This window comes from Uloborus diversus, chromosome 1, assembly GCF_026930045.1.
Source record: "Uloborus diversus isolate 005 chromosome 1, Udiv.v.3.1, whole genome shotgun sequence".
Classification (NCBI taxonomy): Eukaryota; Metazoa; Arthropoda; class Arachnida; order Araneae; family Uloboridae; genus Uloborus; species Uloborus diversus.
This window is the reverse complement of record NC_072731.1, coordinates 155,594,122-155,608,989: the sequence shown is the minus strand read 5'-3', so window position 1 is coordinate 155,608,989 and position 14,868 is coordinate 155,594,122. Positions and strand designations below refer to the sequence as shown.

At 31.2% G+C, this 14,868-nt stretch overlaps 1 protein-coding gene across 1 annotated transcript; it reads right to left on the bottom strand.

Moving 5' to 3' along the window:
* Positions 1-2,250: 2,250 nt before the first annotated feature.
* On the bottom strand, positions 2,251-13,015 carry LOC129222327 (uncharacterized). The gene is made up of 6 exons (XM_054856824.1): positions 12,887-13,015; positions 9,829-10,020; positions 7,995-8,264; positions 5,690-5,754; positions 4,306-4,606; positions 2,251-3,273 (listed from the first exon to the last, which is right to left on the bottom strand). The coding sequence occupies exons 1-6, from the start codon at positions 12,930-12,932 to the stop codon at positions 3,011-3,013; spliced, it is 1,137 nt and encodes a 378-aa protein (XP_054712799.1). The 5' UTR covers positions 12,933-13,015; the 3' UTR covers positions 2,251-3,010.
* Between the last annotated feature and the right edge of the window lie 1,853 nt (positions 13,016-14,868).

Here is a 14,868-nt window from a genome sequence, read left to right as displayed (position 1 = left end):
AATAAAAAGTTTTATTGTACTGGTCGGGACTTGACGGACTTCTGAGGCACAACATCCTAATTAGATTTTACCATTTGGTCGTATCCAATGCCGTGATTCTGCAGTTCTTCTTCATGAGTTATGTTATCATTTTTGTTATTCAAAAGTATGCACTGCAAATAAACCTGCACATTTTAGAAAACTTTCTTTCAGAAAAAGTGATTTCAATATAAGAATGTGGACTATGACATGTTCTGAATATGCGCCTTCAGAAGGAAAATACTTCTAAAATGCACCAAATGTGTTCTGGGTACTGAGCCTTGTGTGCCAACAAACGAGTTTACACAACAGATGGTTCGTCAACACATTTGAAAACATGTTTGGTCACATTTAGGTGCATTTGTGAAATCATTGCTTTCTGTGCTGCAACAATGATGACTAGATAAAGATTGTACGTAGTAGTTTATGTATACTTTATTAAAAAAAATGCTGTGATATTTTTTTCAATACCGACAGTCATAAACTTATCTGAAAGAACTTAGTGCTTCGAAATTGTAACGTATTTTATCACGTGCACCATTTAACCAGTAAAGCACTCGAACCAATTTCTAAGAAGCTACGAAGCAAGTATGTATTAGTAAACATCGATATCAATTTCAGAACCATTTGTAACTGTTTTGGTCCGGTTTGAAATGTTTTTTTATGTATGTTACTTATTTATATTAATATTCATTACAATTATGCGTTAGCATTTGAACATCATTGAGTTCCATATTTTGTGTACATTATGCGTTAGCATTCATAGTTCGTTTTAAATAAACTTTTATTTATGATTCTGTTTAAGTTATAAAAGTATCTAAATAATTAAGTTTATAAATTTTACAATTCTAAACCTGATGTTTGATCATTGATAATGCTTAAAACAAGGACTCCTAATCTTTATTGCTGTTTGTTATACTTTATGAATTTATGAAATTTGTGCCTCACGATTTAAATTTAACGCAATTGCATAGTAAAGTAGAAAAATATTGTTTGAGTTTCTAATCTAAGGTCGAAATATATGCTAAAAGTCATATCAGCTATCTTGATCTGATTTCTGAAACTATAGATGCTCGCACAGGCTTGTATAAATGTATCTTTGTGTCTTAGCATATGTATCGGGCCTGGAATTGTAAAAAAAAAAGGACTAGGAACCAAAAGGTTTAAAACCACTGGTGTAGAAGATAATTCTTAGTAATTTATCTTTTTGTTTTATTGAAATCAAATTTTTAATTTGCTGTTCGACATGTTAAAAAAAAAAAGTTTCGAAAAATGACTATGATCTATTTATAAAAAATGTACAACTTGATGAATTAAAAATAAAAATATGAAATGAAAATTTTAATGTAAAACGTGTAATATAAATAAAAAGTGCATTATTTTGCAGCCATTAAAGAAATGTTTCAATGATATACATATATTTCATGCAATCTATTTATTGCTATAAAATATAGGTTCAGGAGGCAAAGGTTCAGAAAAATGGAATTTTTAGGTCTTTTAATTTAAAAAAAAAGTCCGATTTTAGCATTCATAACGCAATTTTAGGCCATTTTTTTTTTATTTTATTCGAGCGCAAAGGTGTAGGAATACCTCCCCAAATTATTTATTAAAGCTGATGTTTTGAAAATAACATTTAAGCTACATGAAATACACCTACAGCTCAGTCATTCCAGCCGAGGACTGCAGTTTCGTGCTTATTCGCACTCATCAGCCCGGCATAGGAAAATGACTGAGCTGGAGGTGGAAAACCTCTTAAGGAAGCCAAGAGTGCCAAACAATCTTCGAGTTGAACCGAACCATTGCTTTGGTCACTCGTCTAGTTAGTGCTAGCTTTATATTACTACCAGTTTGTTTGGCACTTTTTGTTTGTTCAACCTTTTACAATTTCTATTGCATTCGGACCAAATGTAACGAGAAATTAGTTAATAGTGCAATAATAAATTCCCCATTTGAACAGACAAAATAAGTTAAGCATCAAGTACCATTACCTTGGAACAAAGTTATTACATACTCCACGTATAGTAATAGTAATGTGTAAAACTTGCATTTGTTTTAGACGCACATGTGTAAAAACTACGTTTTTTTTTTTTTTTTTTTTTTTTTTTTTTTTTTTTTTTGTGCACATCTTAAAATTATCAGCTAAATCTTATGCAAAAATTCTATTGTTAAACTTCCATCAGTTAAACATTTGATGAGTAAAGATATAGAAGCTATAAATTAAAAACTAAATCACACTCTTTCAAAAATCTTTATTTTTTTAATCAGAAATGCAAAGCATTATTTTACACCAGTAAAGCATTTTGCCGATTCCTTTTTGAATATTCACATAATAATAAAAATTCTGGCATGAAATTCAAAGCAAAATACTGCATATAAAGAACAACAAAGCATGGAAATATAATTTTCAGTACATTTAGAGATGTATTTTTCCACAACAACACTCAATATTTTTCACAAAAATAAAACTTTGATAAACTTTAACAACTGTACAAACAGAAGAACCTGCATGGCACTATGACTAAACGGTAATAATATTTACAAATATGTGCACTGTGTGCACAAAAGGCTCTTACAGCTGAATTTATAATCATCACAGAGCACAATACAACATTAAAGCAACCTGTGCGCTTCCAAAACGTTAACGAAACCATTAATGCTATTTCAGGAGTCGATTATTTTTAATTGACAAGCATGACTTTCAAAAACAAATATTTGGTTTTAACTCTCAAACTGGCTATGCCACTTGCTTCTTTTAGTTCAACTAATCAAATGTCAAAAACTTTCAAATTCTAAAACTTCGATTAATCGGAAAAAACTTTTAAAAGAAAACTTGCCCTCTTGAACCTTATTTATGAAAACGATACTATGTCATGCTCGAGTACACTATGCAACTCGTATTTTATTTTTATTTTTATTTTTTTAATTTCTTTTTAAAAAAAATGATGCTCCTGCGTTATTTAATGCCCATAGATGCCCAATCAAAACTTTCGTCTTATCCTCTTCGCACACAAATTGGTTGCACACCAATCCACCTTCTCTTGCTACAGTGCAGTTCAGTATGTCTTGCATCCAACATAATATATCCGGGATTGCAGCGGTAGACGGCAGACAAGTAGTTATTATGAGGTGAATTGGGATTTTGTCTGCGATCATATCGGGCGATGTGCATGTTGGGTAACCTTGGTGCTTTGACAAAACTGGAGTGAGCTTGGTTGCAGCTGTAGTCATACTCTGTGACGGGATCTTCTGAGAGGACTAGAAAAGATAGCAAACAAATCAGTCATATAAAAGCTAACCGATCAAAATGTTACTTTGTCTGAAACATTCTTCACATTTTCGTTTTAAGTCTATTGATTCTGCAACATCTTTTCAAATAAAATAAATCTGTAATAAATAGTAAAGTATGTTTTAGAACCAACTGCTTTAGTAGATTCTAAAACACGTCTGTAAAACAAAACAAAAATAGAAAGATTTCTTTTAGAAATATAAACTGCTTCTAAGATAAATCTTCTCTCAGTAAGATTCACTCGCTGGCGAATTTTAGGAAGCGAATCTTTCACCACGTTAAACTTCAATTAGTTTCCATATTATCGATGTACGTAATGCTTTTAGTTTTGAAACGGCTTGACACAGACTATGCTTGAAATAAAATTCTAAACTAACTTACTTTTGATTTCACGCAATAGTAAATATTTCAGCGGTGCACACCTAAGGAGGGAGTCATGGCGCAGACTGCGCCATTGAAAATCTTTAAGGGGATGTTTTGAGAGGTATTAAAAAACATCATTTGTCGCAGCTTTTTAGGTACTCTCCAACGTTACAATCAATAAAAATAAGGTTTATCCAATGAGATAAATAATGGTTGGATCATGCCCTCTTTTATGAACGACAGCACTATGAATGCAAAAATATTAGCACGAAAAAAAGCATTCATTTTAGAAACAAAAACTAAATGAAATGACTATATTATTTTGACAATATTTATGTGTCCATTTATTAAAGAACGGTTTAACTACCTTACTGAACAATCTCTGCAGATGAAACTCTTTACACAATGGGATACTTAGTTTTATTTTTCAGCAAGCAACTGAAGGGAACCCAGACGTTATTTTAACAAACAAAAATTGAAAAGCAAACTAAATAAAGATATACAAAAATGGAGAAAAAAAACTTTCCAATGCCTATTAAATATTATGCCTGAGAATAAGTAGATTTCACGAGTCAAGTCTGTCTGCACAAGTTACACCAACCGATCCGATAGTCACAGACATCAAGTGTTGAACTTACGTGCTACTGATGGCTCCCTATAATAATAAGGAACTGAACTGTACAAGAGATTGTAAGCATTTCCGTATCTCCGTAGGTAAGCATGATGAGCTCTGGCTTCATTGGTGGTTTCGTCAGCTCCCAAGTAGTAAAGATCTCGCAAGTATTGGTCTCGCAACTCAGGATGCAAGCTGTTGATCCACGCCAGCTGAGAGTGGCTCAGAGTTGCAGATACGGGACTTCCACTTCGATATTCATAAGGATAGTAATGGTGGGCCATATAATACATATGTCGCAGGTTATCTTGATAGCCCTTGTCATTCTAGAAAGTAAAAACAAAAAACAGATACACTGTAAGTAAATTATACGTAGGTCAACAAAGAAAAACATTATATTTATTTTCTCTCTAGTAATAATGAAGCTGAAAGTTTGTCTGGATTTCTGTCCGGATTTCTGTCTGGATCTCTGTGACGCTCATAGCGCCTAGACCGTTCGGCTGATGTTCATGAAATTTGGTACAAAGTTAGTTTGTAGCATGGGGGTGTGCACCTTGAAGCGATTTTTCGAAAATTCGATTTTGTTCTTTTTCTATTTCAATTTTAAGAACATTTTCCGGAGCAAAATTATCATAAGATGGACAAGTAAATTACGAAATTATCATGACGTGGAACCGTAACATGGGAAGAGCGAATGAACATACCCAATTGGCGAGAAATTCATCATCCATTATTTGTAAATATACAGGTGAACCAAGATCTTTTGATTTTCTACTACAGGCAAAGCCGTGCGGGTACCACTAGTATTAAGTAATTACAATTAATATAAAAATATGTGTGCGTGTGATAAAATCACAACATTAAGTGGCAGAATAGAAATTGAATATAAATTTGCGAATAAAACTTTGAAAAAACTAATAACATCAATTCATCAATTGTCATCCACTACAATTTAAAAAAAAAAATGTATTTGAACTTGAGTGGATGAATAAAAAGCATTATATTAACGATTAATAATTTCAACCAGATATATAATGTATATAGGGAGAGTGAACTGAGAGTAGAATTGAAAAAGTAGTCATCAATGTTGTCAGAACGTTTTACTATCAAATCCAATTTCATCCAAATTTAACAGTATAAAAAATCTAAAAAAAAAAACTCTAACGTCACTCTTTCAGTGTCTGTAATAACTGTTGTGGAAGATTTAATTTTAGAAGTAACGAAAATACTGAATTTATGAAGTATTTCATTGAAATTGGCAGGGAAAGAGTGAAGGATGGACTTTATTCTCGAAAGTTAATGAAACCGCAAAATCTTATATGTAACGAGAAATATCTAAAACAACTCAAAAGTAACTTTCATAGTAAATGTAATATACTCAAAGTGAAGGGTTTCGAGAAATGACTTACCTGTGTTACCGGAGCTCGCGGGAAACTGATCACTTGTCTCTTCGTTTCATCATTTTCAATAGTTTCTTTAAAAAAAAATACATAGGTTAATACATAGTTTGTTGATTTCATTATCATATCTGCGACAATGAGTGATATCACATGACAAGCATGTATGTTACTATAATACTAATTAAAATAATGAGGCTCAATTTTTAATCCCCGAAACAAAAAAAGGAAAGCTTTAAGTTTAACTTGTGTATATGTGTGTATCTGAAGCATCGTATCTCCTAAGCAAATGAACAAATTGCTATCCCCCCCCCCCCCCCTTTTTTTTTTAAATGTGACTATTTGATTGAGTGTTTAGTTATGATAAATTTTGAGTCTGGATTTTCTCTTTTTAAATTTTTATTTCAATATAATTCTTGTTTTGCAGTATATTCAATTACTTTAATGTTGGAAATGTCGATTGCTACAGTATATTTTTAGTATATTTTGCCGGCACGGAGAGTAGTTCATTTATTTTTATAGCTATACTAAATAAGTAAGGGATTGCTCACTACAGCTAGGGAATTTTGTTCGGTGCGTTGCTGCTACTGACAGAATTTCCAGATGAAAGCCATGAAATTAAAAAAAAAGAAAATCCAACCAGTTCCGATTACTACTTCACCTTCCAGAAATTTTTGATATTTTGAAAATTTTAACCATACTGCGGATATGTATAACATTTTCCCTGCAATCCCATGTGAAATATTTTGTGCGTGACTTTAATATTGTTTCAACTCTAAGCATTTACACGCTTAGTCATATAGTTTTATGTTACTAGATACTAATTTTGCTTATGATTTATGCTATTTTGCATCAATCATGTAGTTACTAAATAGTCATAAATTAGAAGAGAATAAAGCTCGTGCTTTGAGAATATAAAGAACCCATCCCCAAAGCGAAAAAAGAATTGTCCGTACGTTTTATTTCTGTTCTACGCTACAGGGGCGTAGCTAAGGGGGGGGTTTTGGGGACAAAACCCCCCCCGAAACGTTAGTCTCAAAAAAAAGAGAAAAAGAAGAGAGAAGAGAAAGAAAAAAAAAAGAAGAAAAGGAAAAATTCCAAGCGATTATACATATATACATATATATATATATATATATATATATGTATATATATATATATGTGTATATATGTATATATATATATGTATATATATATATATGTATATATGTATATATGTATATATGTATATATATATATATATATATATATATATATATATATATATATATATATATATATATATATACATATATACATATATATATATATACATATATATATATACATATATACACATATATATATATATACATATATATATATATATATATATATATATATATATATATACATATATACATATATATATATATATACATATTATATATATGTATATATATATATACATTATATATATATATATATATATATATATATAATATATATATATATATATATATATATATATATATATATATATATATATATATATATATATATAAAAGAAGTAACCCCCCCCCCGAAAGTCGGGTCTAGCTACGCCACTGCTACGCTATTACGGTTAACTTCTTGTATAATCATGCTCTCATACTGTAGCTCAAAGAGTTAATTGATAGGTTTTCATTAGAATATTCAAATTTTAAAAACTTTATTTTCTTTTTTTTTTATATAGGAATTTCTACATTACTTTTTGGTTAAAACCGAAATGCGCTGTTTAAAAATTTCATAAAACTCTTGAAAGGGGAAAATAGCCAAATGTTTTCTAGCTGAAATAATCGACGAACATTATTTTGAGTCGACCACCCTCATTAAAGTTTTTTGCGGTTCGTTTTCCCTACTATTTTATTTTTTGTTGACATTGTCATTTCCAGAGTTGGGAATTCTCAGAAGTTTTATTTGCCAATGATTTCTCGAACCAGCTAACAATATACGATACATTTATGTCGATTAATTTAAAATATTGTCGCCACAATAGAAAATCACTCTCCAATGATGAGTAATTCACGGCACTCCCCCTTTCCTGGTCATTTCTGTGAATTTGTAGCAACTCAACAACCTGTCCTTTTATTTCAAAATTGAAACATTTAAAAAACCTGCATTGGTTTTCAATTCTGTAAGATAGATGATTAAGAGGCCATAATCCAAAGAACAAATTAAAAAATAAAATACAGCTGAAAAATTGCAAAATAGAATACTGCACAATCTCCAGATGACGTTACAAAGATGGAAAGTTAATTCATAACGCACAAATGAATGTTACACTGATCTTCCTTACTTTTATCTCCTGTTTGGGATCGCTTCCGTTCTTCTTCTTCCAGTTCTGTCCCGCTTTGTAATCTGGTCGGTCTTATAAACCGAGTGGTAAAGACGGAACGTCTTGGATAGAGCAACAAGCGTACTCGACCTTCGTCATTCAAAAGCTCATTTTCATCTTCAATAGAAGTTTCATTTTTCTCTGATTCATCGTCATCACCCCAGTTGAAGAGCGGTCTTTCTGGTATTTTAGGAGGAATGGGTTTAACTAACTCCTCGTCTGCAGTTTCATCTTAAAAAAAATAATAAAGTGCGTAATAGCAATGATAAAGATCTTTTCATGAAATTATTAATGTTTTCAACAACTTTTTCATGAACAAGATTTTTTTTTTTTTTTTGGAAAATTGTGCCCGTTTACTTTGATGGTTGCCTTGAAAAATGTATACATGGATTAGAAAAACTTCCGTCATCACAATTCATTTGTGTACAAGGGAAAATATGTTATCTTAAAATTATTAAAGTGGTCAATGATTTTTCATAGTTCTTCCTTTCTTGGATTTTTTTAAATATTTTCTTGCAATGTTTGTCACGCGAAGTTTATGCTTTGAACGGAAAACCTTTGCAAAAGCAATGCTTTATGCACATCACAATTCTCACACACTTGCTGGAAATTTTCGCTTTTTTACAGAAAAGTTAGAGAATCTTCCATAAAAAACCACTTGCTTCCTTGCTTTATTTAGCATTAATGCAAAAAAAAAGTTTGTATGTAAAGGTTGATTCCCTCCCCCCCTCCTTCTTTAGGAAAACTTTACTCATGTAGGGCGGATAAGTTAGCATGAGGAACGAGCGCATAAAGGAACAACCGTAGCTGTCAATTTTAAGAAGCGTTTACTCTAATTCAATCGTAGAAAATATTTTCCATTCTTGACTTTCTTCATAAGTCCATCAACAAAAGATACACAAACAAACGCATAAATATCTATCATAGCTTTTCTTATTGAAGTGAACCCTTTAAACACGTAATTATTTAATTGTGAACGCCACCCGAAAGACAAAAAAAAAAAAAAAAAAAACAATCAGTATTTGATTGACTCACAAGAAAAAAGCAAAACCTAACGAAAACTAAATCCGAAGATATTGAATAAAATAATTCCAACACTTCATTTGAAGTACATTAATTTTTCTAAGTAACATGTATTTCATCATCATATTATAATCTAAAAATAATAAAAACAGTTGAACCTTACTAAAAACGATACTATTTTACCAGTCACTGTTTAGCTGCGGACTTTGTTGATCAGATAAATTTAACTTTATATTGATTTATTAACTAATGCACATGCTAACTGATAGTGAATGAGTTTAAAATATTGTTATACAGTTATGTAGTGAAAAAAAGTTTTGACAGAACTAAACAAACGCTAACTTTCTGTAAATTATATTACTTTTTCTTTTTTTTTTATGCATCAGTAATGATTAGATTCTGGCTCCAAATATTGTAAAATAAATATTTTCACCAGTTAGAATATTTATTTCATACTGAAACATGCTTACATGTAAAACGAAAACTGATATAAAATCTGTATCAAATTCTTTCAAATTGTTAGGCTTTTTAAACTACTATGAATAATATTTCAGCACAGTAATTTGCATCTGAACACGCCTTAAACTTTAGAAATGCAATTTGTAACAAAAAGAAATGAAGTTTCAATACTGAACAGTGAAAATAAGTAAATCGAGCGAAAAGTTCATTTTTATAGTGATTTACATCGGCACATGGCCATGCAACAACAAATAATGTCCCCCCCCCCCCCTTTTCATCTCTCTCTCACTTTTTTTTAAAGTAATAATCTTACCGTTCATTTTCTTGCAGACTGGTATAGGTTCTTCCCATTTGCCATCAATGCATCTCACCATCTGTCGCCCAATCAAAACATATCCTGGATCACAGACGTACTTCACCACCCGTCCATCTTGGTACATGAACGCATCACTATTATCGGGAGCTCGTGGAGCCGTGCAATTGGATTCAGCTCGAGAGCCAAAAGCTGTCAAAGAAAAAAATACAGATGATACTAAAAAAAAACTCTCAAGAAATATGCATGCATATTTTACTCATCTTCAAGGGTCAGTTATAACGATATTGGACAATTTTCAATGAGCATGGAACATTTCAAAGAAATTGTTAATATAGTTAGGTTTTGGAGTTAAGTGTCTAGTATGGTGTTTATTGCAATGTTATTTAAAAACACTAGGACCTTGTTAATATCTTAGAATAACTACAGTTGAACTGCTTCCTACACCTCAACTTATAAAATCTCCCCAGTGCTTAAAATTGAAGAAACTTTTTAAGTTGAAGATTCTGAATTATTATCACATGAACAAAGGAACATAAATAATATACAATCTATTTCGAATTGTGCTATAAATTCAACTACTTATTGAAAAATCTAACTACTATACATTTATAATTTGTGTCACTTGGAATTGCTTCACTACATTTTCCCATTCATATTATCGTGTTTTTTTACTGTGATTCAAGTGCAGAAGTTCTTTTATAAATGTTACGTTACACAGTCACACGTAAAAAGCTGTTGTTTGAAAATTGGTCTAATATTTGAGACAGTATGGAGAATTCAACTTCCATTTCGTTTGCAATACTTTTACAGAAGAATCATTTTATTTGAAAAAGAAACGGTTTGTAATGAAGTATGCTATCTCTTTCTTAATACATAATTTAGGTAGCAATTAATTATTTCTGATTACACGTCCCGGCTCATGTTGAAATGCTTTGTTCCTATACATCATTCATTGTCTTGGGTTAAGAGAAGTTTTAATTAAAAAGTTGTAAATCTGCGAGGAATGCTCATGTGTTAGAACAATATTTGACTTTAATTGGAAACCAAATCATGGCACAAGATTACATGAAAATAGATTGCCATTTCGACAATATTTAGAAACTCTTTCTTTAAAAATAGTGACAATTTAAAAAAAAAAAGTCGTAAAACCTGAAAAAAAAAAAAAAAAGAAAATGCAGCAGATGTATGAGGTAGAAACATGTTTCTTGAAATTTTAAATATTTTTTCCATTAAACCCTATGATTTTAAAAAATGATTCTATCATTTTCTACTTTTTTCACAACCTGCCTAACAATGACAATAGTTTGATATTTATTTTAGTGTTATATATTTCTCATTATATAATATCATTCAATTTATCATCTCGCAATTCAAACATTTTTAACAGCAAGAACAAGATACTTATTTCAGAGTTTTCACTCGGAGTTTATATGCTAATAAGTACTTTTATGAAAATATGTTTCTTAAATGCATTAAATGTATTTCCTTTTAAACGGAACGATTTAGATCATTGTCATCAAGGCAACGTTTACATTTTCTTACAACAATTGATCATTACTTTTATCACAATCATCAGTTTTGTTGAAGTATTGTCATCTATCTTTAAGACTATTTTTAAAGATGTTTGTGAGAACTGCGGAGAGCAGGAGGGGAGGTTGAGGACCTTCAAAAGAAATTTTTCGAACTTGTATCTTTAAAAAGGTAGTTTTAGGCGATCTTTGGGAATATTAATGACATAAGAAGTTCAGGGGGCGTCCACAGGCAGTTTTTTTTTGAAATTGAACTTCCAGAAATTCTATTGTAGATGATTTTTGATAATGTGATTGAAGAAAGAAATTCACGGCTCTGCCGCAGAAATTGTTTTGAATTCGAGCAAAACAAAATTTATGACGGTCTTAAATGATGATAAGGGAGTGTTCTTCTGAAAGCTTTTCGAAATTGAAGTCCGAAACATACATACAGGTAACTACCAAAAATCGGTCACACACATACACAGAATTGGTACTTCCGGAAAGGTCAAAATGGTTCATCTATTAAGCGCACAAATTCGAAAATTGTCATCATGACTACTACACTTCTACGTGTTATATATAGAAGAAAGTAAAAATGGTTTGTGAAAAATAGTTAAGCTATTATAAGATTAAACTGCTCTACTTCCATCAGTGGAGTCAAACATTATTGAAAGTTTGGTAAAAATCATCTAATGGTCAATTGAAAAAAAAAACTGTCGTTTTATAAATGAAGCATGGGAGTAAAATGATATGAAAAATTCTACACAAGCCCAAACTTGTTTGTAAAGAAGATATATCAATATTGGCCAGACAATAGTTAAAAAATATATTATTTTAAAACTTTAAGATGAGTTCTTATTGATTTTTTTTTCAGGTTAATGAATAAGTGAAAAACTGTAAAACTGTAGCATAATGGTCAAGATTCTTACAAAAAATATTTTAAAAAAAAAGATTTTTCTTAAACCATTTTTGACCCCCCTCTTTTTCATTGCTGTCACACGTGTTCATCGTACAGATCTATACTAGTTCCAGAAAAATTCATGATAAATTAAAATTAAACTAAACCTTTTGACCATTTTTTACTACAGATTATTTGACGCCATCCTGTCTTCGTTGAAAAATCTTTTTCAATGCTACTAAATTTTGGAAGGAGTGCGTCAAAAAAGTATTATTCTTTCATCTTACTATTTCTTATTGAATAAATTTTTATATTATACTACACTTTTTTTCCTCCAAAAATTTCGTTTATAAAAAAAAAAATCCTCTCCAAAAATTTTGATGTCACAACTTGCGCTATAATCGTCCCCCCCCCCCGTGGGCACCCCTGCAGTATTTCAGCATAATTAATAATTAATTAAAGTAAATTAGATAAGTTTTCTCAAATTTTCAGTTATGAATATGGTTGAATTTCGACCGAAGGACACAAGAAATAGTAATCCTCAAAGATTCAAGGACCATGGCAACTCATACTTGAGAATCGCTTTGAAATAGCACACAAGAAAAGAAAAAGGTAAAGACACTGAAACAAAACGTTTTTACATTACCTGCGGCACTGATGCTCAACAAACAAGCAATAGCTACAAACAGCATGCTTAGAAGAATATGCACCGTAAAATTGTCGTGTTGAGAAAATTTCTCGTATTTAAATAGTCAACCAACCCACATGCACTTTCCAAGCTTTTTAATTGTTTATTTCACTTCTTCCTTAAGTAAATTAGTTCCTTGGCCATGAAAGTGTTTTCAAGGTGCCTGTTCAACACTTTTTTGCAAACAAACATCTGGTCACCATGTGTGGAAACTTCTTTTTTTTTTGCTAAGAAGTATACTCATGTCGTTTTATTTTGTTGTTTTCGTTGCAAGTGAATCTTAAGATCAAACATTTTTCGTTAAGGAATATTTTCATTATGTGCTTATTTTACGTAAGAATTGTTCGTTATAAAGGAATTTTAAAATTTAATAGGCATTGTGATTAAAATTATCATTTTAAATGCATTTTCACGCTGAATGTCAGCAGAGAAAAACAAAATGGAATTTTACAAGCTGTGCATTTTACACTTTAAAATGGGAAATTTTAATAGCTGTTATTGTGGTTTCAATTTAGAATCAGCTAATGATCCCCCAGAGCATAATTTTTATTTTATATGTTTTTATTATTCATGATTTGACTCGAGGCAATGAACTGTTTCCCACCTAGGGCGAGAGCCCATGTCATAGTAATCGGAAACTAGAGGCCTCGGATCGGAATCGAAGAATTATAAGTTTTTAAAATTTATTGGGGAAAGGGGTCTGTCATTCAATATGACAAGGGTCTTGCTTCGCAGCAGCCTTGCTCCTATCGTCTCAATACCTCATCTGAATTTAATGCTAATGTGTGCGTGTGTGTGTGTGTGTGTGTGTGTGTGTGTGTGTGTGTGTGTGTGTGTGTGTGTTTAAAATGTTTACGTTATTATTATAGCTTTGGTACATCCTTTAATTTAACAATGTTTTCTTTCTATCGTGACATTGTGAATAACCTTTACTGCTATCAAAAGTTAGTTTTACCATGAGAAAAGCTTGTTTTTTCTTATCTTATACGTGTTCTTAGTAACAACTTCTATTAAAATAAATGTTGCTTTCTTCCAATGGGGGGGGGGGAGGTTCTTGAGTACGGCTCTCTTCATCGATTTTCCAATGTAACACTCTTATTTCTATGTACTTTCATTCGATCGCAGTCTTTAAGCAAAAACAATATTGTGGATCAAAATATGTATTTGTTCTAAATCGTAAACAAATATCTATATTCCACAGTAGTGTGTAAGCTGATCCAAAAAACGATGTTTTAATTGAAGACTCGAAGAAATTCGTTATCTCCAATTTCATTACCTAGTCAGAAAAAAAAAGTCAATAGTAAAGTGTTCGTGAATTCCAGCTGTATCGTTTTACAAAAAAAAAACAGTTTTACAAAAAAATCGATGCATTTCTGTCTGTGAGCATATCAAAGTACACATTTTTTCAGAAACTGATGAATAGACTTTTATGCACATCATAGTAAGTCGCTAAAAAGTCGAACCAGGAATTCTTTGCAGGAACTTTTTTTTAAATGAAATTTAAAAAGCGGTAACTGAAGGACATTTTTGCGACATGATTTTCACGCCATCATGTTCTCCCCAAAAGTTCAGCCAAACTATAAAATGGAAAATTCTATAAAAATTAGAGCACATACAGGAGTGTTCAGTCATTACAATGCCACCTTTAGTTTTAAAAAATAGATATTTTAAGCACATAAATTATGCATTTGTTAAGGGTAACGGAAGGACAAAGAGTCCGATACAAATAACTTGGAAAATTTCAACTTACAAACATTTTCATTCAGTAAGTTACCGCCCTATATCCGGGGCTAAGGCAGAAACTGCAGTTCTCGGCTCGAATTGACTGATCTGGCGGTGTATTACAAACATTTATTCAGCTAATACAGCAGTCTGAAACAATGATATCTAATGCCTGAGCCATCTGTTACAATTCTGAATTCTTTAAATATTCAATAGTT

Bases quoted from the DNA above. Each gene is read 5' to 3' on its own strand.
- LOC129222327 (XM_054856824.1), bottom strand. From the start codon at position 12,932: ATGCTGTTTGTAGCTATTGCTTGTTTGTTGAGCATCAGTGCCGCAG. The intron at 5,755-7,994 runs GTAAGGAAGATC...TTTTTTTTAAAG, and splicing joins ATCCCAAACAGGAGATAAAA to AAACTATTGAAAATGATGAA. The intron at 3,274-4,305 runs GTAAGTTCAACA...TATCTTTTCTAG, and splicing joins TAGGGAGCCATCAGTAGCAC to TCCTCTCAGAAGATCCCGTC.